The sequence below is a fragment of the Culex pipiens genome, chromosome 3 (assembly GCF_016801865.2).
Source record: "Culex pipiens pallens isolate TS chromosome 3, TS_CPP_V2, whole genome shotgun sequence".
In the NCBI taxonomy this organism is placed as follows: Eukaryota; Metazoa; Arthropoda; class Insecta; order Diptera; family Culicidae; genus Culex; species Culex pipiens.
The window spans coordinates 146,302,576-146,325,199 of NC_068939.1; the positions used below are offsets into that span (position 1 = coordinate 146,302,576).

Below are 22,624 nucleotides of genomic sequence, written 5' to 3' on the forward strand. Positions count from 1 at the left end.
TGGCTTTAAATATGCGTAGAAACAATCAAATTTTAAAAACCAGGGGTGTTTCAGAAAGGGGAAAACGTGATCTTTAAGATACATGTATTGGTTTAGTTGTTTATTCAATAGTTCTTTTGTAAAATAGTCGACAAAATAGCTTATTTTGGACTAAACTAACATTTCAAACGGGTGTATCTCAAAATTGGGACCATTTGGAGCAATTCTGGACCCGGATTCGGATTCAGCAGGCAAAAATCTACTAGGAACACATATTTTCGTCTCAGAGACAAGAAACATTTGATTTTTTGTTGAACTGTGTTATCTTTAAGTCACTACCGCCAACTGGGGAAAATCGGGACTACAGTCTGAAGAGGTACAGGAGATTTAAGAGCAATAAATTTGGAAATCGGTGTACTAATTGTTTTGTTCTGTTCCTGTTTTAACCGAAATCAATAAAAAAAATCAAAACATTTGGCCTAAACAGCTGTCTTAATTCGTTACTTTTGTCCTGATTTGCTCCAGATGCCGGTGTTTGATGAAAAATAATTAAATATGATGTTTTTTATGTTTGAAATCATAAATATGTGTAAATATAATATCAAGTCTTAAAAAAAAAAATATTAAAATTAAGTAGAAAATATTTTAAGCACTAGCCATTTTGCGGATCTGTAAACTTAAACTTTAACAAATTTCCTAAATTAGCTAAATTTATGGTGATATATGCCGAAACAAATTTTAATGCTTTAAAATTCTTATCGTTTACTCAGTATTCAACTGTTCATCTATTTCCTCAACCAAATCTAAATTTGCAGACCAAAATTTGTTTTTTTTTCAATTTCGGGAATTCCCGGGACAAAATATGAAAAATCCCGGGATTCGGGAATTCCCGGTTTTGGAAAAATCCCGGGAATTTTGTCCCGGGAATTTCCGGGATGGACACACTAATGGTACGTAAATATTTGAAAATCTGTATCTTTTGAAGTCATTTTCCGATCACTTTGGTGTCTTCCGCGAAGTTTTAGTTATTGATGAGGACTTTTCAGAAAAATGGCATACGGAAAAAAATGCCGATTTTTGAATAATTTTTTTTTACAAAAATACAATTGACCAAAAACTATTTTTTTTTATTTTTTTGGTCATACACTGAAATAAAAAAAAAGTACCAAATTCCTAAATTCTAGGAATTTGCCTCTTTTCCTTATTTAGTAATCGGGTTTTAAGGATTACTTAATAAGGAAAGGAGGCAAAATTCCTAGAATTTAGGAATTTTGTACTTTTTTTTTATTTCAGTGTAGAGAAGTTCATTCGATTTTTTTTTACTTATGTTTTGCCTTCCTCATTTCAATGAGGAAAGGCTATAAAATCACTCGAAAAATGAAATTCTTAATTTGAATACCTAGACCCACTTTCACATATACAAATCGACTCAGAATCAAATTCTGAGCACATGTCTGTTTGTGTGGTGGGTTGTTGATAAAAAAATTGCACTGGATTATCTCGGCACTGGTTCATCCGATTTTGTCTGTTTTGTCCTTTGAAAGAAACCCCACCCCATGTCATACAGAAAGGTAAGAAGAAAAGGTATTCAAAAGACCTTTTTAACACTGGAACACCCAAGCCTCCCAAAAAAGATGGAACGGTATAACTTCAACTCGCTGGTTCTCGGGCATAACTCAACCAATCGGGACGATTCTTGTTTTGAGGGATTTGTAAAAATGTCTAGATGATCCTAAAATTTTGCAGAACTTCTGCGACCGAAAACATATGTCCGGATCTATCATGGGATAGGTAATCAAAATACCTTTCCAACGAGCCCTAAATATTGGAGAACTGACAACCCTATCATAAGTTGTAAGCACATAAGTGCCCTGGATTATGATGATCTGACTACCCAATCTGATGGCATGAATAATGAGTCAAATTGATAGATCACTGAAAAATCCGCCTTTTTATGTCTATTTTGGATAGCATTAACCTCTAAATGTGAGGAGGCTCCAACCACCTAAGGGTGGATTAAGTAAGGTTTTAATGTAAAATCAAATTTGCAATCGGAAGTACCTAACAGATTTTTCGATAAGGGCACCGTTTTCAAGATATAGTCAATTAAACCACAGAGAACAGATGTATATCATTGAACAAACAGCATTGAAAAACGTGTGTAAAAATTCAAACCAAAATACGTTGAAAAGAGCTAGGGTGTGCACCATCCGCCACTTACAAAATCATGATGCCCTACAGTAGCAGAACGTTGGACCATCTAATCACTGCATAAAACATTCCGTACGAACGACATCAGACCAATGTCTGACTGCCCTTCATCAGAGCGCCAAAGAAGGTAAACAAAACGAAATCGGACATAACATATGTAAAGGAACTATTTCAAGTTGTCGCTTGAAAAATCATTTTTGAATGAATTTTCTTATATGTTTTCGTTAATAATAATGCATTTTTGCATTATTTTTAGTCAACTGGAATTATACTGAAGTGAATTTTATATTTAAACGAGGTCAACATTTTTTTTTTCGAAATTATTGAGCCTTTTTCATTGTTAAGCCAAGTGTCATTCCTTTGTGGAACACCAATCAGTGAGGTACTCCTGGATATTAGCTCCTGAAAAGTGCTTTAAAAGTGCAAAAATGCCTCACGGCAAGAAAAAGAGGCGGTCCTCACCAGCAGGATCGGCAGATTTGAAGAAGCTAAAGAATGCCGAAGCGCTACCTGCAAAGCCAGGCAGTTTGAGCAAGGACGCTCAAAATTCGTCTAAAAACCAGTTCGCTACCCTCCCTGTGGACGTGAGCGAGAAGGAAGAATTTGAACGACGGGAAAAGTTGCCACCCATTTTTGTGAAAACATCGTCATCGGATTCGGTGCGAAAGTGGCTGACCGGGTTTATTAAATCTGGTGCTTTACGAGATTTCATTCGCTTGTGTGCTGATGGACTCAAAATTCTGCTACCTACCAGAAAGGATTACAACTACGTTCGGGATTTCCTGAACAACACAAAGATTGAATACTACAGCCATGACGATCCAGGTAAACGCCCCATGAAACAGGTCCTCCGAGGCCTGTACGACATGGATGTGAGTGTGCTGAAAGAAGAGCTCAAAACTCTGAAGTTGAACGTAATTGAAGTCTTCAAGATGACGAGACACAACAAGGACATCAAGTATCGTGATCAACTGTACCTGGTTCATCTCGAGAAAGGATCAACATCGCCGTCTGAGCTGAAAGCAGTTCGGACAATTTTCAACATCATCGTGACTTGGGAACGTTATCGTCCAGTGCACCGTGACGTGACACAATGTTCGAACTGCTTGCAGTTTGGACATGGTGGAAGGAACTGTTTCATCAAGAGTCGTTGTGCAACCTGTGGAGGTGAGCACAAAACTCAGGCTTGCGAAACAATCAACGAGAACATCGAAGCCAAATGCTTCAATTGCGGCGGCGACCATTCTACCAAGAATCGAAGCTGCCCAAAACGAGCTGAGTTTGTAAAAATTCGGCAGCAAGCGACGACGAGGCACCAACCAAATCGTCGCAAAACACCACCAGCATACACGGACGTGGATTTTCCTGCTTTGGCGGCACCAGGAGCAGGATCTGTTCGAGTGGTTCCAAATCTGCAGCCATTGCCGTTGAATCAGCGGCAAAGAGTTGCAGAGAATACAACACCTCCAGGCTTCAGTCAGCAACCGAGGGAAAATCAACCAGCATCAACGGGTGAAGGCAGTAGTGACCTGTTTTCACCACAAGAACTTTTGAACATTTTCATCGAGATGACAACAACACTGCGTGGTTGCAAAACTCGTGCGGAACAAGTAAGAACGCTTGGAGGATTTATCTTAAAATACAGTTCGTAGTTTACTCGTTCTAGTGATTTTAAATATTTCAATGAATTTACTTTTTTTAGTTCTAAGTTAGGATTAGTTGTTAAAGTGATTTTTTTTTCTTTTTTACCCAAATGTATTCGATTCAATGCAATAATGTAAAACAATTTGAAATAAATAAAATAAATGTGATCAGTTAATAATAAAACGAAAAAAACAACAAAGATGAAGAGCATTAGGCCATACCACTTAGCATGTAAATGAAATGTAATTATTATAAGAATGTTCAATAAAGACATATTTAATTTCCAAAATTAAGCCAAGTGTTCTCAGCCGCGACGGTGGCGCCGCCAAGCGTATCCTGCACACTCTAATTTCTTTGATGCAAGATTGTATGCAACGCATTTTTTTAAGTTTACACGGTTTACACACAAGTTAGAGCCAAGATGTACATCTGTTCTCTGTGCATCTGTTCTCTGTGATTAAACTTAAATTTCTACTGAAAAATCTCAGTTTTTCGATTTTTTATCTGTCCATTCCTGACATTTATTTTCAAAACTTAGCATTATTTCAAATAAAATTGAGAAGAGAAATTGAATCAGACCTCTGGTTGTTGTAATACAGCGAATAAAAGGAAAAGAAACAAGAAAATTTAAGTTTTTAGAGTCCCACATCTTTTTGTCATATTTTCAATGTAAAAATGAAATATTTGTAAAATTTTCAGATCTTTTCGAATAAACTATATTTGAAAAATGTTGTAATCAAAACCAGTCTTGAGACCTTATCTTGTCTGAATGGAGCATATGAAAAAAGACACTATGATTAAAAAAATAAAAGTTGAAAAAATTGCTCATGTCATGCCCAGAGGGTTGAAATATTCCAAGTAATAGAATTCAGCTTGTGAAACTTTTCGATTAAATATTTAAATGGCGATTTGATCAGAAATATTGCCATATTCGTTAATTCCACTTGCTTGGAAATTGTATGTCTTAATATTGCATATTAGCCCAAAAAGTAAAGGGGTTCGCTCTACGATCAAAATTCTGCTGTAGTTTCCAGCACTCAGCAACAAATGTGATCTTGCAGTACAGTTCAACATTTTATAACACTTTGCAGAGTTTGTGTGACAACTGTTCACACCTAATTAAATTGTTAACTCTAATAATGGGTTGGTATTATGGAGCAGGAGGTGGTTACTCTTGGAAAAGGTAGTTGGTTGAATCTTAAACAAGCTTTTTCGTTTGTTTTTTAAGTGTTTATTAGAGATGCTTATTGTTTAAACTTTACAGGTATTGGATGGTAACAAAACTGAGAGGTTGACGTCGATTATTGCATTCATTTGAAGTTTGCTAAAGCAGATTTCGCTTGTTATTAGTATAGATTGGTTTGGTTCAGAGTTTATTTCTTGATATTTAATTTTTGAAAGAGTTGTGTTTTCTTACTTAAACTATTCCACCCGTCAACTTAAAATTAAAGCGTTGAAAAATTTGCCCCAGCTCACGAATCGTCCTGCATCATGGCGGGCGTGTACGAGTTGACATTCTCGATGGGCGTCTGGAGGATCACTTTCCTGAATATTAGATAGGAAATTCCTCCAAGTAGTATGTAACCGATGCCGACCAGAGAGATGATGGCCCACGCCGGGATGGCCGTACCGCCTAAAGTGTAGAAATAAGCATTCAATCTCGAGAAATTTCTTTCGAATGGTTTACTCACGTTTGTAGGTTCTGGTAATCGTTCGTCGACCACGTAGAATCTTACGTCTGGCTTCCGTCTCCTCTAGGCAAACGCTCAGCACCACTGTAGAAGTGAGGTTGGTTTTGAAATTTTAGAACACATTCTTTGACTGGTATCACTGGTGATGAGTCATTTGAAAGGCGTGTTAGTACAAACATGCCATACTCGAAGAAGTTTGCTTACCAAGAAGTATTGTGAAATAGAAGGCTTTCCTCTTGAACAGCTGCATTTTGAATCACTTGAATTTCTTTTGATGAATGAAGGTCAAAGTGTATCAAATTTAAATGGAATTATCCCAAACAATTCGACGTTTTACGATTTTCGTAGCTGCTTTTCCCAAAGTCGCACAAATACTATACTTGCCTCCATGGATAGTACATAGTGGAACCTGTTCGTTCGCCCTTAGTGGATCAGGTGCGCTACTGATAAGATAAGATATGGGGGAACTCAACAGTGTCTGCGTGTGTTGACCAGATGGAAACAGTTTGCAACGATGAGTAAACGGTCAAGATAAGAACGCGATCCACAACTAGCTGGGAAGTTGTGATGAAATAACGTACACTGTTTACCCTTCATATCACACACAAGAGAAATTTTATTTCTACCTTTACAAAAATTGCAGTCTTTACTGTGGAACTAAGTCGGTGAATGATAACAGCACTCGTTTCAATATCTTGCAAGTGCGCTTCAGTGTGCGAAACTCGCTAAACGTTACTTTATAAAAAAATCACAAAAAATCCTTCAAGTTAATCATCCAGTTGGCAGAGACAGGCAGCTCCCCGAAGAATCCAGTGCTTCGGCGGTTGAACGCTGTCCAGGTCCAGGAACATGACAAAGTTGGTCGAATGGCCGGTGGTGGACAGCACTCCGCGGCGTTCGCTCGTTTTGTAGATGGGACACTCGTACCGGTAGTACTGCGGAGTCCGCTTGCGTTCCTTGGGCGTTGGAGTCATGCAGACGATCGGCAGACTGTCGTACAGCACGCGCGGCAGTGACTCATCCAAACTCTTCTGCTCGCGGTTCCAGCGCGCACCTTCCAGGTAGAGGCCCTGCGGGTTAGAATCAACACGATTGTAATGAACCGATTCGAAAAATGAGATTTGCGTGTTCATGTAATGTTGTGTTGTCTGCAGTGGTGTCAACCATCGCGACGCTCATTTTTGGTTCGCGGCACATTTTTTATTTGTAGTGCTTTTCAGTTGCGGAATTTGACAATGTTGTGTATGAAGGACTTGTAGAACACACCAAATCGTACAACTTTGCTGAACATAGTGTTGATTTTTGATGAATACAAAAAAAGTTACAACCAAAAATGCGTTAGGCAAACAAAAGCATCGCGAACCATTGGTCCTGAGGTTTGAAATCTTCTTGTAACTTTTTGCGTATGCATTTTACAGCTATACAATGTTCTGGAGAAATGTTGGTGTTGGTGAGTTCTACAAGTGCTTCGAATACCATTTTGTCGAATTCCGTAACTGAAAAGCACTACAAACGAAAAATGTGCCGCGAACCAAAAATGAGCGCCGCGATGGTTGACATCACTGGTTGTCTGTCGTTACTCACATCGAATGCGACGAAATTTTTATCTTTCGCCCGACGCTCCTTTGAATGATGCATTGAATTTGTGTTGAAAATGTTAAGAAATGTATGTTTATAGTGTAGTGATAATAAATGTTACAAAATTATACAAAATCCATCCAACTTACCCTCACAAAAGTGCCAATTTCCGCAAACAAGTGCGTCTTGTCCTCCACCTCGAAGGTGGACACCTCGAACGACATTACCAGGTCGTCGATGCGCATTTTGAAGTTGCGCGAGTGGTTCTGCATGACCCCGGTCAGGAAGGACTGCGTAAAGTAGAACCCGCTCATCCAGTACACCTTGGGTTCGCCGTCGTCGATCCAGCGCTGGAAGAACTGCAAGCGCTGGACAAAGTCGTTCACGTAGCTTCCCAGCGGCTTCAGCGACGGGTAGCTCTTGGAAAGCCATGCCTGCGGAACTCGGCCGATGCTCATCGCTCGATACACCCGCTCCAGCTCCGGAATCATGCTAATCTGGCCCTGGATCGCGCGCTGTACGTCGACCAGACTATGCTTGATGAAGCCGAGGAGACGGTTGAAGCGGATGAGCTCCTGGCGCAACACGGTGTTCATCGAGTTGGTGTACATGATGGGGAACTTCTCCGCGGTAGATTCGATGTCGAACTGATCTGGGAGCTTTTTCATGATTTCAGTACAAATGAGCAGCACCGGATCGATGTCCTGTTCGTCCTTGCTTCCGGTGGACTTTCCAGCGAGCAGTTGAGTTTGCGTGAGCAAAACTCGATTGAGTAACTGTGGAAAAAGAGCTGTTAAGGTAACAAGTTGATCTAATGCTTTCCCAATACCAACCGAATTAGTTTCTTCGATGTTTCTCGTAATATCAGCATTCTCATGCAGACCAAACACTTCCGGATGAGCTGTTAGTGGCAAAGTCGACAGATACTCCAGGGTTTCGTTACGGGTAGGACTGATCGGCACCTTATAAATGCCCGACTCGGACAGCTTGAACGATTCCTGATCGACGGTCCTTTCGTTGTAAATTCGATCTAGCAGTGCCATCAACAGGCGACGATCTTTGTCGTCCGTGACCCGTCCGCCGTAGTTACACTCGCCAGTCAGATAGATGTGCCCTTCGAACGGAATGTACGAGTACTGATGCAGGAACTGGTTCAGCTGCATCAAAGAGATCTTCAAATCAGACTCGTTGAACTCGTACGCTATGTTCCAGCCAAGCGGACCAAACTTGCAGCGCTCTTGGACAACCGCGTGGAAAAACACCAACGAAAAGACACCCCTGGTCCATACCCGCGCGGTGTCACCCTCGAACGCGTCGTCCAGGAAGTTTGTGTTGTTCAAGGGGTCCGACTGGTACGCTCGGATCATGTTCAGTTTCATGCCCTTGGGCGCTTCGTTGGTCATTTTGACGCTGTTTTGAAGGATTGACACCGGGAACTTCTTGCTTGGATAGGACGTGCACCAAAGTCGGTATTTGGGATGTACCTGCTCGTACAAGCTCGAGTCCATTACCAACTTCTCCAGTTCGTCCATGTAGGACTCTGCTACGTGACAGTTTTGCAGGACAACCCATTGGCCTAGCCTAATGGCATCCAAAATGGTTTTTGTTGCCTTGGGCCCTTGTCCTTGACCCAGTGAAATGACGCGACAATCATCGCCCATGTACTTGTCACCGGCGAAAAACAACAAGTTATCCATCGGGTCGGAACCTGGCGACAACATGAAAATCAGAGGGATTCGCGGTGAGCTGTCATCGTACGAAGTTCGCAGGTTGAACTGGGGAGGTTCGATGTAGGAATGGCCGATTTTCTGAATGATGAACTGCTGCAATGCTGGCACGACCTTATCCGGGCGTAAACATTTCAGTATGATGAGCTTCACCAAATCTTCACGCTCGTGGTACGGACTCGGAAGGGGAGCTTGCTCTGGCGCGCTCAGGTTGTAAAATTCCTTCCATTCGTCCAAACTTGCCGTGAAGGAGTCACGCAGTTTCTCAAGTGACTTGAGTGAGCTCGCCCGGACAAGGTCCGTCCATGCTTTATCGGTAAGCCATTCCGGGGCTGGATTTGGATAGGGGTTGTCTAGCGCTAATCCACCGGTCAATAGGAACGAAAGCTCTTGGTCGTCGATTTTGCCCTCTCCGCGTAGTATTCCCGAGCATAGAACGAAGGAGAACATGAGCTTGTCTTTCTCGAACAGCGATCGGCAGACGTTGTTATAGATTGCGTGGGTGAAGTAGTCAATCAACAGCTGGAGCCGCTCGTCCAAGCTTTCCGATTTGGGCGTTTTGATAATCGTCTGCACGAAGATGTTCAAAAACCAAGTTAGATTAAACTGGTACATCGGATCGATGTTTGCCAACTCGGTGGTGCAGAAGAAGAGAACTGCTGAATGTCGTGCAACCGGAATGTAGAGTTGTCGGGCGGCGTCAATTTCCGCTTCCGTAGCCACAGCGACCAGCTGTTTAGCCTGAATCTCTTCCGAAAGCTGTTTGCTGGAGGTCAATATGTTGATTGCATTCTCATCGTCCAGAATGTTTCCTTCCGATGAAGAAAGAACCTGCAGTATCTTCGCTTCAGCATTGTACAAAGCTTCCTGATTCTGGGCGGACTCGATGATGAGGGATTCTTTCTTCTCTTGCAAGTCGGGACGTTCCTGGATGATGACGGTTCCGAGCAGCTGCGATCGGAGTCCCTGCTCGGTTATCATAAAGTTCATCAGCGTCACCATCACCGCAATTTCCGGGAGGTAGTGGGGATTTCTCAGGTTGGTCGTTATGTAGAAGCGGAAATTTTCATTGTATTCTATCAAACCATCACCGAACTTGATCAAGTTTGCCCCACGCTGCCGGAATATGTTCTTCTCCAATATCGGGTTCAACCCGGAATCTATTATTTCGCCAACGTTCTCCAGCAGCACCGTATAACCATTGATCAAAGCATTTTCTACCGTTCGCATGTAGTTCGGGTCCATCTGTTGGATGATCTTCAGGTTGTTTCCCTTCTCCATGTTCTTGACCCACTTGTTTGCCTGCCCTTCTGGATCGATCATCAGCGGCCAACGGCGAGCGTGCTTCACAATGATACCATTTTCAACAGAGAAGTTATCCGTAGGCAGACCCCAATTGCACCAGCTTCGAGTCTCCATTGCGTTGCCCAGCGTAGCCTGTAGGGAAAACCTTTCCGAGCAAGGAATTTCTTTTTCCAGCGTTATTTTATTCCATTCGCAGATGATGCTACTCCGGAACTCCGTGGAGAAACATCCCAGGTATGCAACGCAAGCGGCCGCTAGCAGCACATCGCCGATCACGTTCTCGAGCGACTTATGCAAGCTACTGGCGCACTCGGACCAGCGTTTCTTCTCTCCTCCCAACCCACCGATGAGCTGTTCGGCGCGAATCAGTTTCTTTTCGCAACTGTCAATCTCGTCCTCCAATCGCTTTTTCTCTCGGGATTTTTCCGCGAAGAAATCGTTCAGCTTTTGCAGCTTGTCCAAGATCTCCTGCAGCTCGGCCCGTTTTGCGTTGAGCTTCTCCATCTGCATTGCGAGTTCCGCTTCAGCACCGGCCAGGGCCACCTTCTTGGGCGCGACAATCTTCGCCACTCGATCGTAAATTTCCATCGCGCGTACCCATCGACACAGGCCCTCACAGGCCATCGAAATGTTTTTGATCTTCTCCGGCACAAACTCGCGATCGGCAATGTAGCTAAACAACGGCACGGCAGCTGAGTGTTAGATCTGTTTAGAGCTGTAAATGGTTGCACACTTACCCATCCCGAATTTTCTTCATCACCGGTATCGGTATGTTGTCCTTGTCAAATGTTTTGAGACTGTCGAGAAATTTCAAATCTCCCAGCATCTTTTGCGATGGTCCCCAGTAGTCTTCCGTCACTTTGCCAGCTGAAATTGGTAGAATTGTGCAGTTTAGTCAATGTATTTTAACAATAAGCTTTAGCGTGATTCACATGGATCCGTCTTGCGATCGGGCTTGATGCCCTTGATTACACAAACCGCTTCCAGCACCAGTTTCACTCCGGACGGTGGATTCTTCATCGATTTGACAACCGTAATGTCGGCCGGTTTGAGCGTATCCAGCGCCATGAGTGCTGCTTCAAGTGCTGGAACCGCTTCCTGCAGATCGCTTTCGCAGTCGTCCTTGATGGCCTGGGCCGAAGCGGCCGCCTCGTTGGCTGCCGTCTCGTCCGCTCCGACGATTTCCTTCTTCTTTTCCGCGTCGGCCGTTTCACGCTCGATGTTCACCATGATGCGTTCGGTCTCGTCGGAAGTCTGCTTCAGCTGTGGCTGCAAATCTTTTAACTGGTCCTGCATTACCGACACCTGGCCGGCAGCAAAGTCCAACTTTTCCAACCCGACCGTGTAGCGGTCTCGTTGTGAAATGATCTCCGAGTACTTTTTGCGGTACAGGGTGTTGAAGGAGCGCAGCATCTCCAGGTATGACGTTGGCGTGACATAGTTCTTTCTGCCCAGCTCTAGGAAGAATCGTTCCGAGTTTTCCACAACTCCACGATTGAACACCATCACCAGCTCGACCAGCTTCTTCTCCAGTCGGTTCAGTTTTCGAGTCTGTTTGTCTGTTTGTTCCTTTTCTTCTTGTTGCACAGACGTTGAAGACGGATCTGCCGATGGCGGCGTGTCTTGCTGGAGATCCATCGATCGTATAAAGTTTTCCGCGACTTTCTGCAGCGCATCGTCCGGCCACGAAGTGAACCAATCGATCGTACAGCAGTTGATCAGAGATGGATAGATGCGGACGCGCTTTTTGAACGAGTCCCCAATCGGAGAAAACGCTAGCGCAATGTGCAAGTTTTCACGAACTCTTTCGACGAAGAAATTGTACAGGGATAACGCTGTAGAGTCGATGGGTTTATTCGTTTGTCTGACGATGGTTTGCATCTGCTCCAGAATGACGGCTTTCTCTTCGGACTGGAACAGATTGGGAATATCTGCCGTGTTTAGCAACGAGTTGATATCTTCAACGAACGCTTCGTCTTTAGCCTGCGAGTCGTTGAACAAAAAGACGGTTGGCTTTCCTTCGTTGCCGGCATTCATGAGAAGCTTTTTCATGTCTTCGCGCCATTCGTTGATCGAGTAGCTACGGTTGACCTCCACCTGGAACACATCGGCATCGGCCATATTGGCAGCGAGTTTAACCGAACTGCGTCTTCCGGCTCCACCCAGGCCAACGAGCAGCAAGTGTCCGCGTGGCATTTGCAACACTCTTGAGATTCTCGAAATATGTTCGATGGCGAATCGGAACAGCACCAGGTTCATCGGTGACTTTGACCGTGAGTTGTACTCGCTCAGATAGAAGTTCATATTCTTCTCCAGTTTTGTCCAATTGTCCACCTCGTCGTACACTCGACTGACCGCGTCCGGTTCCATGTAGTTTCCAAACAGCAAGTCACGCATGTGCTTATCCGTCACGCGTTTACCAGGCTCCAAGCGATCGCCGAAAGCCACTTCAAGCTTCATTCTGAGCTGACTGTTGGCCGCTTCATCAACCAGGCGCAACAGGATCTGCTTGTCCTGCTCGTCTATCAAGCGATCGTAAAACACGCGATAAGTTTCGTGAGCCCACAGGCGTACAAGTTTCTCGGGATCTGGGAGTCGCTTCGCAGGCACCAGCACGATTCCCTGATAGATTCTGGTAACGTCTCGCAGTGAAAACAGATAATGTGACTTTGCAGGTGTTGGAAGAAAGTTCTCGATCGCACCACGGTACACGGAGATGACGGCCTGGCTGAGATTCTTGCACAAGCGGGACACTGTTTCGGGATATCCTTTAGCAAAGTGCCACTCCCCTATCGATGAGAATATTCTTGACAAGGTGGAATCTTCGAACGAATCTACGGACACAACGAACGTGTGCCGGTAAAGGCGTTGCGGTATACAGTTACTACCACCGATCAGGCCCATGGCTCCGACAAACAGCAGGTCGATCAGTTCTATCTTGGATGTATCCCGTAGGTCGGACCAAGTCTTGTGATCCAGCCACTGTCGGATCAACTCAAGCGGTGGTTGCGATCCGTACTCGTCCCGGGCAGGCATCGCGACATCGTCGATGAAGTTAACGCACTGCTTGCCAACGGGTGGACCAAAAACGCCCTTCCGGCGACGATCGAGCTTGGACATGATGGTGTCCTGCATCTGCTGGGCAGTGCTGCGCGCCGAACAATTTATTATGTTGGAGATGAACTTTGCCTTCGGCAGCTCGCGTATGTAGTTTGCGATGGTTGCGCTTTTGCCGGTACCCGTAGGACCTATCAGAAGAATGGGCATACCGGCGGAAACACACTTTTCCGTCCAATACAGAATGTAGCCGGTTTCCTTGGTCGGAATCATGAGCTCCGAAACGATACAGGCCTCTGGTAGGGACAGTTCCTCCGACTTTAACCACGGCCACCAGGTCTCGTGTTCGTCGAAGCGGTAATCGAGAAAGTTCATTTTCTCCGGGTACATTTGACCCCGGTTCAGGGTGAAGTGCTTGGGCTTGGGGTGATCCTCGTTAGCTCCGTAGAGAATTTTCCTCAAAAGAGGATCGATCATCTTGCGAGCCTCAACCGTTACAGCAGAAAAGTAAGCCCAAGCCCAACAGAACAGGAATACTTGCTGGAACCATATCTGGTTGTAGTTGTTTGTGCGCGACAGAAATATTGAAAAGAACTTGGATAACATCTGAAATGAAAAAATAAGGTAAGATAACAGGAACTTCCAGCACAACTGGTAATCCTTGCAGAATAGTGGTGCATTTCTGAAATTTTAAGAACACTTCCGAACGTCCTAAGCCACTCCAGTGCGGGCGGTATGAGCCATTCAGCCAGTTGCTCGTAAACTCCTATGTTGATCTCGCTGACGTTTTTCTCCTCCAGGTAGAGCAGGTATGACTTATGCAAAGCTATCCACCCGAGCTGCGATGGTTCCATGTAGATCATACCGCATCTGGGGGAGGAAAGCGGGTATTTTAGTAACCGTCAGCCAACACAGAATCAAGAAATCATACCGAGACACAGTGGCAGGTGATGCTTGTTCAAGATCTACCGGCTCAAACATCAAGTTCATCAATTTGGTCATTTGGATAATTTCTCCAGACATCAGGCAAAGCTTTTTGTTGTCATCTGAAAACATTTTCAAATGTGATCAACTGAATTTTCAAATATCCATCAAATTTACCCAAAACGGTGTTCAAATTCTCGATCCAAACCGCGTCCACCGGCCCATCGAAAACAATCCACTGACGTTCGAGGCTGCCCGTGTAGACCATCTCGCGGAACGTGTTGGCCAGGACTCCGTCGGTCCACTCGTGCGACGCCGGATCGAAGCTTCCGTACAGCTGACCCATCGAAATGGCTTTCGGGTTGATGATGCGGTACGAAACGCCCTGCTCGTCGGAAGCGACACCCTTTTCCTTGCGTAGCTCTTTCAGCGTTTCCGCTAGTATCTGGTACGCCGTTGTCTTACCACCCATGGAATCGCCTACGATCATGAGACCGTGCCGCACCAGCAGCATTTCGTAGATCTGCATGACCTTCTCAATGAACCAGGGAGTTGGCTGCAGCTTGCGCTTCACCAACTCGATCAGCAGCAATCGTACGATGTCTTCGCGAGCAGGCTAAACCAATCATTTTATTAGCAGTTGATATAGCGTACAAATAGTGTAAAGACTTACTGGAGGTAGCTCCACGCCAGGGAATAGATCCTTGTAGATTCCTTCAAACAGTGGGATGTCTTGTTGCAAGAACTTGGGGAGGTTCACATCTATGATCGCACGCAGCACAATTTGAGCCTCCGAGAGTTCCGGATGCGATCGTCTGAGTGCTCCAGCTGCCGTTAGGACCGACTTTACTGCTCGCATACCATAATCGTAGTGGGATTGGGACGACAGTTGCTCTGAGCATAGCTTGTAGGTGTGTACGATCTTTTGGGCTAGCACTCGAGCATCGTCAAAGCCATTGGAATACAACGTAATTTCACCGATCATGGCATAATCAGGAACCATCATGGCCACAGTTCGGAACAGGACCTTCAGATTATCTGGTAGCTCAGTTCGGCCAGCGTATCCGGGATTCATGGTTATGAAGATGTTGCAGGTGGAGTCTAACTTTAGCGTCGTTTCCTCAAAGATGAACTTGACTACTTTGCCAGCGATGGCTCGCTGTATGGTTAATATTTGCTGTGCAACCACCGACAACACTTCCAACTCAATGCGGTTGAACTCGTCAAAACACGCCCATGAACCGGATTGGGCCAGACCTTTGAAGAATTTGCCTAGGGGATGGAAAACATACACATAGACCTATACATAAGGGCATGCAAATAAATAAACATTAAACAAAGAGACAAACCGAGGGCCTTGTAGTCTAAACCGTCTGAACAATTGAAGACCACACACTTCTTGGCAACCGCCTTGGCGAGATCCTTGCAGGTTTCGGTTTTACCCGTTCCTGCTGGACCTTCTGGCGCGCCACCAAGGTTAAGCTTGAACGCGCCCATCAGAGTTCGGAAGCAACGATCAGTTAACGGTGTGGTCACCAGTCGTCCCGTATTGCCGAGATATTCCATGCCATATTTGAGCTCTGTCGAGACCATGCTGCACGCAACATAGCTCTGCTTGTCGTCGTCATCGATCTTCCAGTAGTACCGGAGTTGCGAGAACCAGTTGAAGTCACCGGTGTCCGATATCTTCTTGCTTATAAGCAGGTCAATTATGTCGCGGCCTAAAAAATTACAAAACATATTTTAAAAGAATGATAAACCATGTAAAAAAAACAAAATTTCAAGCAACCGTGAACATCGACGACGATCAGTGCTTCGATGGTGATCGTTGCACCCGTACTGAGGTCTCCTCTGACCAACTCGACCAGTTCGCCGATTTGTGCAGTACACTTGCGGGAGTAATCCTCCAGCTTGGCGTCTTTGATGGCCTCCTCCGCTTCCTCGGTCCATTTCAAGCAGGACACTACTTGGACGACCTGACCGGGCCAGTTCAGTACCCACACCTTGCGGGCATCCTTGAAGTACGAGTCGTACGACTGCCAAATCTGCTCCTTGACACTTTCCAACATAACCGTTTCGACCTCCTTGAGCCACTTCTCAACGAGTCCATTTGCCATAGCTGGATTTATCTTCCTAGTGCATGGAATCTGTTCCTTTTCGGCTGACGTGAACGCCGTGATTTCCATTTGCGCATCAAACTGCAAGAAATGGATGCCTTCGAAGCACTTCTTCATGTGAGGCTGCACGCGCATCGGATCTTTCGTTTCGGATAGAATCTCCAGCAGCTCGTCGTTCGAGAGGAAGAAGAATCGGGCAAAGAACAGCCGTTTCTTCTCCAGGTACAGGTTCAAACCACGCTGGATGTCTTCAAGGTCTTTGAACGCATTTCTTAACACGTTCAGCAGGTCCGGATAGTCGGTGGCCTGGATGACGTGGGGGTCGGACAGTGTGTGGCGCATAACTTTGCGGAACTGCTTGTCTACGGTTTTAAAGTGTCGTCCTTCGGTTGGCATTTGTCGCATAATGTCTTCGGAACTGAAGATCGGTTCCAGGTACATCCACGTGGCTTGCACTTGAAGCCAGCTATCGATGATGTCCTGCATGGAAATGAGCTTGTCTTCCCAGTTGGTGGCCTTCGTTCCCAGGGCAGCAATGTACGGTGATCCTCGCATGGCTTGTGCTTTGAGAATGTGATCGTCCAGTAAGGTTTGGATGTCGTCAACCGACGATAGAATAGACATGTCGGAGTCGCGATACGAGGCGCACACAAACTTGACGTCCATCCATTCTTCCTGCATGTTGACTAGCTGAATGTTCAGTTCGTACTCTTTGCCGGCAGCGTTGGAGATTTCTTCTAGACGATTCAGGATCTTCATGATGTCGATGTCCACCATCAAGCCCAACGAGTGCTGAACTTCGGGGTTCACTTCCTGGCCGAGTTCGCTCGATATCTGCGCCCAGTGCCGCTCGCAAAGACCTTGTCTACAGATGGATTCCAGTACCGGAAGGTACACCTTGAACTTGTCGATCTTCATGCGGATTTGCTCGGCAACCCGTTTCGCTTGTGGACTACCCGCCAGTTCTTTCAGCAGTACGGTGATGGAATTGAACATTTCCTCCACGGCGGAACTGATAACCGAAGCGTCCAGTTCCTTGAACGATCCAAAGTACCACACCTCGTGGCAGGAATCAAACTTGTACGCCGTGTGCCAGAGTTTCTCGATGGGGGCCATTTTGTCAATCATCTCGTTCAACGCCGGGAAGAAGGACACTTCGATCTGGAGCAAATTTTCGTCCTGGTTGATCTCCCTAGCTTCTTTGCTGCATTTCTGAAACGAGACAAGATCAAGAGCGAAATGAATCGAAGGTCGGCGGTGTACAACAACACAATACCTCCAGGATCAACATCAAACCGTTCACAGTTTCGACCTTCTCCCGCAAGTCGTCCAGCGAGAGCATTTCGCGAATCTCGCGCGTCCGGAAGTGGTCCATTTTTTTCTTTTCCGTGCTCAGATACATATCGAATTTGACGCGCCGTTCGCGTATTGCCGTTTCCAGATTTTCACGTACCACCGCCAGACGGGCACCGCTGAGATCAAGCACTTTCTCCAGCTCCTGCGGCCAAAGAAACAGACGCGAGTTCAGATTGATATCTTCCTCTGGAAAAATAAAGCCCAACATCAGTAGGGTGTAACGATCTCGGACCAATTCGGGATTTCGCATATTACGGTCGAGTATGGCGTAGGTCAGGAGGAAGAGAACGCGCTGCGCGACATGCTTGATCTCGGTCTTTAGCTGGTACATGCGCTCTTCGCGGCACTGCGTCAGATAATTTTGAAGCGCGACCACTTCCGGAGTCTCTTTCGGACGCTCGCCGGCGTGCAGGGACATGTCCTCGAACTCGTCACAGATTCTGCAAGGGTCGTCATGTTTAATGTTAGCTGCAGTTTGCGGGTTCAGGTTCAACTCTCACCTTCGGTTCTCGACCTGGTTCAGGGTTATGAAATAGTTGATGACAAATGCCTTCAGTTCTTTTACGAGATTTTCGAGAACACGGTTCAGACGGCTGTTGTCCAGCATGAACAGGTTTAGTGGGATAAAATCACGCAGGAAGTAGATGCCGTGGAGTAGTTCGGTAAATTTGTCCACCAGGTCTTTGAAAATGTCCAGTGAAGGGAGGTCTCGCTGGGAGAAGATGCTTTCGGTGATGGCTTTCATTTTGTTGGCCAATACGGGAAAATAGTACTCATACATCGGGTACAAATATATTGTCGGGCCAGTTTGGTTGGCAATCACAATACTTTTTACCCTTTCGTACAATTTTTCCATATCGGCGTTGTCGTCCCGCAGGTAGTGCAGGTAGCCAAGCTGTTTCTTGTCCTGTGTCAAGTAGTACTCCAGTCGGGGAATTTTGTATCCTACTTTTAGTATTTTTACCAAATAGCTTTTGAACAGGTCGGGCAGTTCTTCCATGTACGGATAGATGATGATCTTTCCGCTACTCTTCATGATGAACGAGGTTCTACGTTCGTCAACGCCTTCCGTCATAGGGTCGTCAGTGGATTCTGAAGTCAACAAGCTAGGATCGTCATCGTCCGCTTCGTACAGTGAAAGGTCACTTTTTTCAGTATTTTTCTCAATTTCTGTATCCGGTTTACCCACGACGGTAACGGTCAGTGTCATGAATGGTTTCATTTTCAGTTTTGGTGCGTTGGTTCCGTCGGCAGTATCACCCCCGCGGTACACTTCCAACGTGTCCACCAGGTTGTCCAGGCTCTTCTTGATGAGTCCTTGCAGGTGGTACGATGTCAGCGCATGAATACAGTTGAAAAAGATCGTTCCGCGACCTCCGTGCGTTGAGTTACGTGGAACCAGGTCTCTCCAATATTTTCGCATGACATCGACCAGGTCGGCAACACGTGGCATCCAGTCGTTGACTAAAATCTGCAAAGTTTAAAACGTTACAAACTTTGATAAGCTCGATCGGACCAAACTTCGCTCACATCTCTTGTGATTCGGCAGCTGTTGTGAATCGTTTCGGTGATCTTGTCGGCATGCATGGGAATGTCCGTACTGTAGAACTTGGCCGGATCGACCACCAGCAGGTTGCCGTACAGCTTGTGCCAGAGCATGTTGATGGCTTGCAGGACCGGATGGTTAATCATGAGTACCTCCTCCAGTCGATTCTTGGCGATCTGGATCGAGCACTTCCAGGGCACGGGAGCGATCAAGGTACAGACGGGAAATTCGGGCGGTTCAACTGCCAGCTGCAGCCGCTTGCGTTCGTCCTCCGAGCGGAGAATGTAGCGCAGGAAGGATCGTTTGACGTGATACCGGTAGTCCTCCTGTAGGTCCATCAGCAGAATCACGAGATAAACGGCCTGATCGCGGTGCACGTTGTGTTCCGGATCGAAGAGGTAATCCAGCAGAATGACCTCCGGGTGGATGTTCGGCCAAAGCTTTTCCTCCTCCAGGATGAACTTGTACGCCTGCTTGAGGTATGTTATTCGGTCGTCGATTTTCGGAAGGATTTTCTTGATCAAATGCGACGGGTAGTGTTCGATTTTCTCCACCGCAAGGTCGTCCAGCACGTTGAGGGTGCGCTGGCGCATTTCCGCATCGAAATCGGCTACGGCCGCGGTGTAACGTTTCTCGTACTTTTCCAAAATCTTCTGCTTCTGGTCATCGGGATGGGTGGGTAGCAGGGCTTGGAGGTACTTGAGCTTTCTGGAGTTTTATTTGAGGATTTTTGTAATAATTGAGATATTTTAGATTAAAATATATCTGGTAATGGTATACTGCAGCATCTGATTGCATGCCTTGAGAATAAATCTTATCACTTAACCCTTTCAGGCCTGAATTTTTCTGAGCTGTATTTATCTACAATTTTGGTACCAGTAGTTAAATTTTTCCATGAGTAAACAGAAACAGGCAAAAAAAGTTACATTTCATTATTGGATGTTCTGGGTCTTCCAAAGTGTCTTGGAATTCAGATCTTGGAGTCTACCGCCGTAACAACACGATTCTACCAAGTTTCCGATTATGGTTCATATTCAGTGATGTCCCTGGGACCCTTTGGCAACACTATGAGCTATGAGGATCACTTTTGGGATGTTCTGGGTCCTCCAAAGTGTCCTGGAGTACAGATCTTGGAGTCTACCGCCGTAACAACACGATTCTACCAAGTTTCCGATTATGGTTTATATTCAGTGATGTCCCTGGAACCCTTTGGCAATACTATGAGCTATGTGGATCACTTTTGGGATGTTCTGGGTCCTCCAAAGTGTCCTGGAATACAGATCTTGGAGTCTACCGCCGTAAAAACACGATTCTACCAAGTTTCCGATTATGGTTCATATTCAGCGATGTCCCTGGGACCCTTTGGCAACACTATGAGCTATGTGGATCACTTTTGGGATGTTCTGGGTCCTCCAAAGTGTCCTGGAGTACAGATCTTGGAGTCTACCGCCGTAACAACACGATTCTACCAAGTTTCCGATTATGGTTCATATTCAGTGATGTCCCTGGGACCCTTAGGCAACACTATGAGCATATACATACATGCAAATGGTCGAAACGCTTGTTTAGAGCCTACTTTATGCCTTAAACCTCAAAAACCTTTCAACTCCAAGCAAAACATATTAAGTGGAGATTTTCCCTTATCCCCTTAAAAAAGTGGAGCTTCGCCCTTGTCCCTGGTGCGCGGTGGGGATGGGAACGGCCGGCAATAGACGGCTGTCATGGTGGGAGAATCCGATTCAGATGGCGAATACTGTTTGCAAGTTTTGCCATAAAAATTATCTAGTTTAAGTAAATCTCTATCAATTGGTAATTGGCTTCGGATTTTTGTTTTGAGATTTTTTTATTATTTTGGATTTACGTTAATATCACGGCGAAATTCTGATTTGAATTTTCAACTCGCAACGATAACATGTTTCTAGTATTCAATTCGATGATTGAAAAACATTTTTTTTTTGCTGTTTGTCATAAAATCAAATACTTACAAACTTTCGTCAGACTTGAGCTTCTTAATGAATTGCTCATTACTGAGCCGCTTTCGTTTGACCTTCGCGGTGTAGACACAGTTTTTGTTTCTTGATGAGGATGATGAAGTCGACGTGCACTAATTGAGCGGGCGGTGTGATGAATTAAAACCAAATTAGAAGGGAAAACAATAAAAAAAGAACACTCACAAATTGCGGTCGCCGGGCCTGTTCCTCCTTCTGCTGGCGGCGCTTTTCCGCCTCGCGGATACTTTTCGCAATCATTCGGTCCAGATGGCGCTGGATCCGCAGCAGCGCCTCGTCGTTCTCTTCCGGGGTGCGGTACGCAAACTCATCAAAGTGGAACTTTTTCGGGCGCTTCTTGTGGCGTAACGCCGGCAGCTTGCGGCGGCCATCTTGGCTAGCGCGTCCGTACCGGCGGAAAAACTCATTTCCCATCAGGACGGGTCGGGTGAGCGGCAGGTCGTGGAAAATTTTCAACCGCAGATCCTTGTACAGGCGGACCAGCTTGGTGGTCACTTCCGGGAGGCTCTTTTCCAACGGGGATGACGACGAGGGCCCCGAGACGCGATACTCGGGACTATCGGTGGATGAAAGTTTTTCCGGAAGTAGCAGCTCGCGCAACCCATGGCCATCGCCGCGAGGATTTCGGTGCAGGCTGTAGTCCTTGCTAAAGCAGGCCGGCTTTACAACGTTGATTTTCGCTGCAAATTAAATTTATTTTCGAATCAATAGTTCACCGAACCCGTTCACCTTTGACCCAAATTACATATCTGCTCCTCGATGAAGCTCCGGGCAGGATCCAGCGGCAGTTCGTCCTCCTTGTACACGAACTTATAAAACGGCACATCTTCAATGTGCCTTTTAGTTTTTGGTTTTATTTTTTTAACTTTTCGCAACATTTTTCACGATTTTTCACAAACCGCTTGGAAAAGTCGACTTTTCCGACATTTTCCAATGAAGCGAGTGAAAATTTGACAATATTGTTGAGCGCCAATAAATGGCATCGTGGTAGCCACGACAATGGTTACCGGGGACAATCGATCGACCACGTGGTCATGTTTAGGCCACCTGTTGAGCTCAATCGTACAGGTGTACAGTGAATGAATCTGAAACAGGTAATTTGTTTATGTTTTGTAAACAAGAAGTGCTGTGTAACAGGTGTTTTGTTTATGTTTATTAAACAAGAATTGCTTGCTTTCGATTGTAAACAAATATCAACCGGTGTGTTTTGGAGATATGATCACGTGGCATTTAAATTGGGTCACAAGGACTTTGAGCAACAAGTTTTAGTTGGGGTGGAAACCGTGGTGGAAATGACAGTGTCAACGTGGTTTATGTATGATCCCTAAGTGAGGAAATAAAGAAATGGAAAACATAATAATAAACCATAATAAGAAACATTTGGATAATCGATGCTTCGGATCAGGGTTACCAAGTCAAAATTTGAAAAATCTGGCAGACGAAAATCTATCAATTCTTAATGGTGAAGGGGAGTGAAGAT

The 22,624-nt window shown here is 45.4% G+C and overlaps 2 protein-coding genes across 3 annotated transcripts; both read right to left on the reverse strand.

Moving 5' to 3' along the window:
* Positions 1-5,237: 5,237 nt before the first annotated feature.
* Positions 5,238-5,888, reverse strand: LOC120419112 (uncharacterized). The gene is made up of 3 exons (XM_039581708.2): positions 5,730-5,888; positions 5,526-5,609; positions 5,238-5,467 (listed from the first exon to the last, which is right to left on the reverse strand). The coding sequence occupies exons 1-3, from the start codon at positions 5,773-5,775 to the stop codon at positions 5,307-5,309; spliced, it is 291 nt and encodes a 96-aa protein (XP_039437642.1). The 5' UTR covers positions 5,776-5,888; the 3' UTR covers positions 5,238-5,306.
* Positions 5,889-6,116: 228 nt separating this feature from the next.
* LOC120419100 (dynein axonemal heavy chain 3) lies at positions 6,117-22,022 on the reverse strand. 2 transcript variants are annotated; one of them, XM_052709854.1, is made up of 17 exons: positions 21,890-22,022; positions 21,310-21,824; positions 21,121-21,239; positions 19,120-19,843; positions 18,090-19,060; positions 17,510-18,029; positions 15,906-17,445; positions 15,466-15,837; positions 14,790-15,388; positions 14,294-14,732; positions 14,124-14,238; positions 13,858-14,062; positions 11,068-13,798; positions 10,873-11,002; positions 7,937-10,808; positions 7,253-7,879; positions 6,117-6,595 (listed from the first exon to the last, which is right to left on the reverse strand). In XM_052709854.1, the coding sequence occupies exons 1-17, from the start codon at positions 22,020-22,022 to the stop codon at positions 6,293-6,295; spliced, it is 12,915 nt and encodes a 4,304-aa protein (XP_052565814.1). In that variant the 3' UTR covers positions 6,117-6,292. The 2 variants fall into 2 exon arrangements, with proteins under 2 accessions (XP_052565814.1, XP_052565815.1); XM_052709855.1 differs by lacking the exons at positions 21,121-21,239; positions 21,890-22,022 and having other exon boundaries at positions 21,310-21,449.
* Positions 22,023-22,624: the final 602 nt, after the last annotated feature.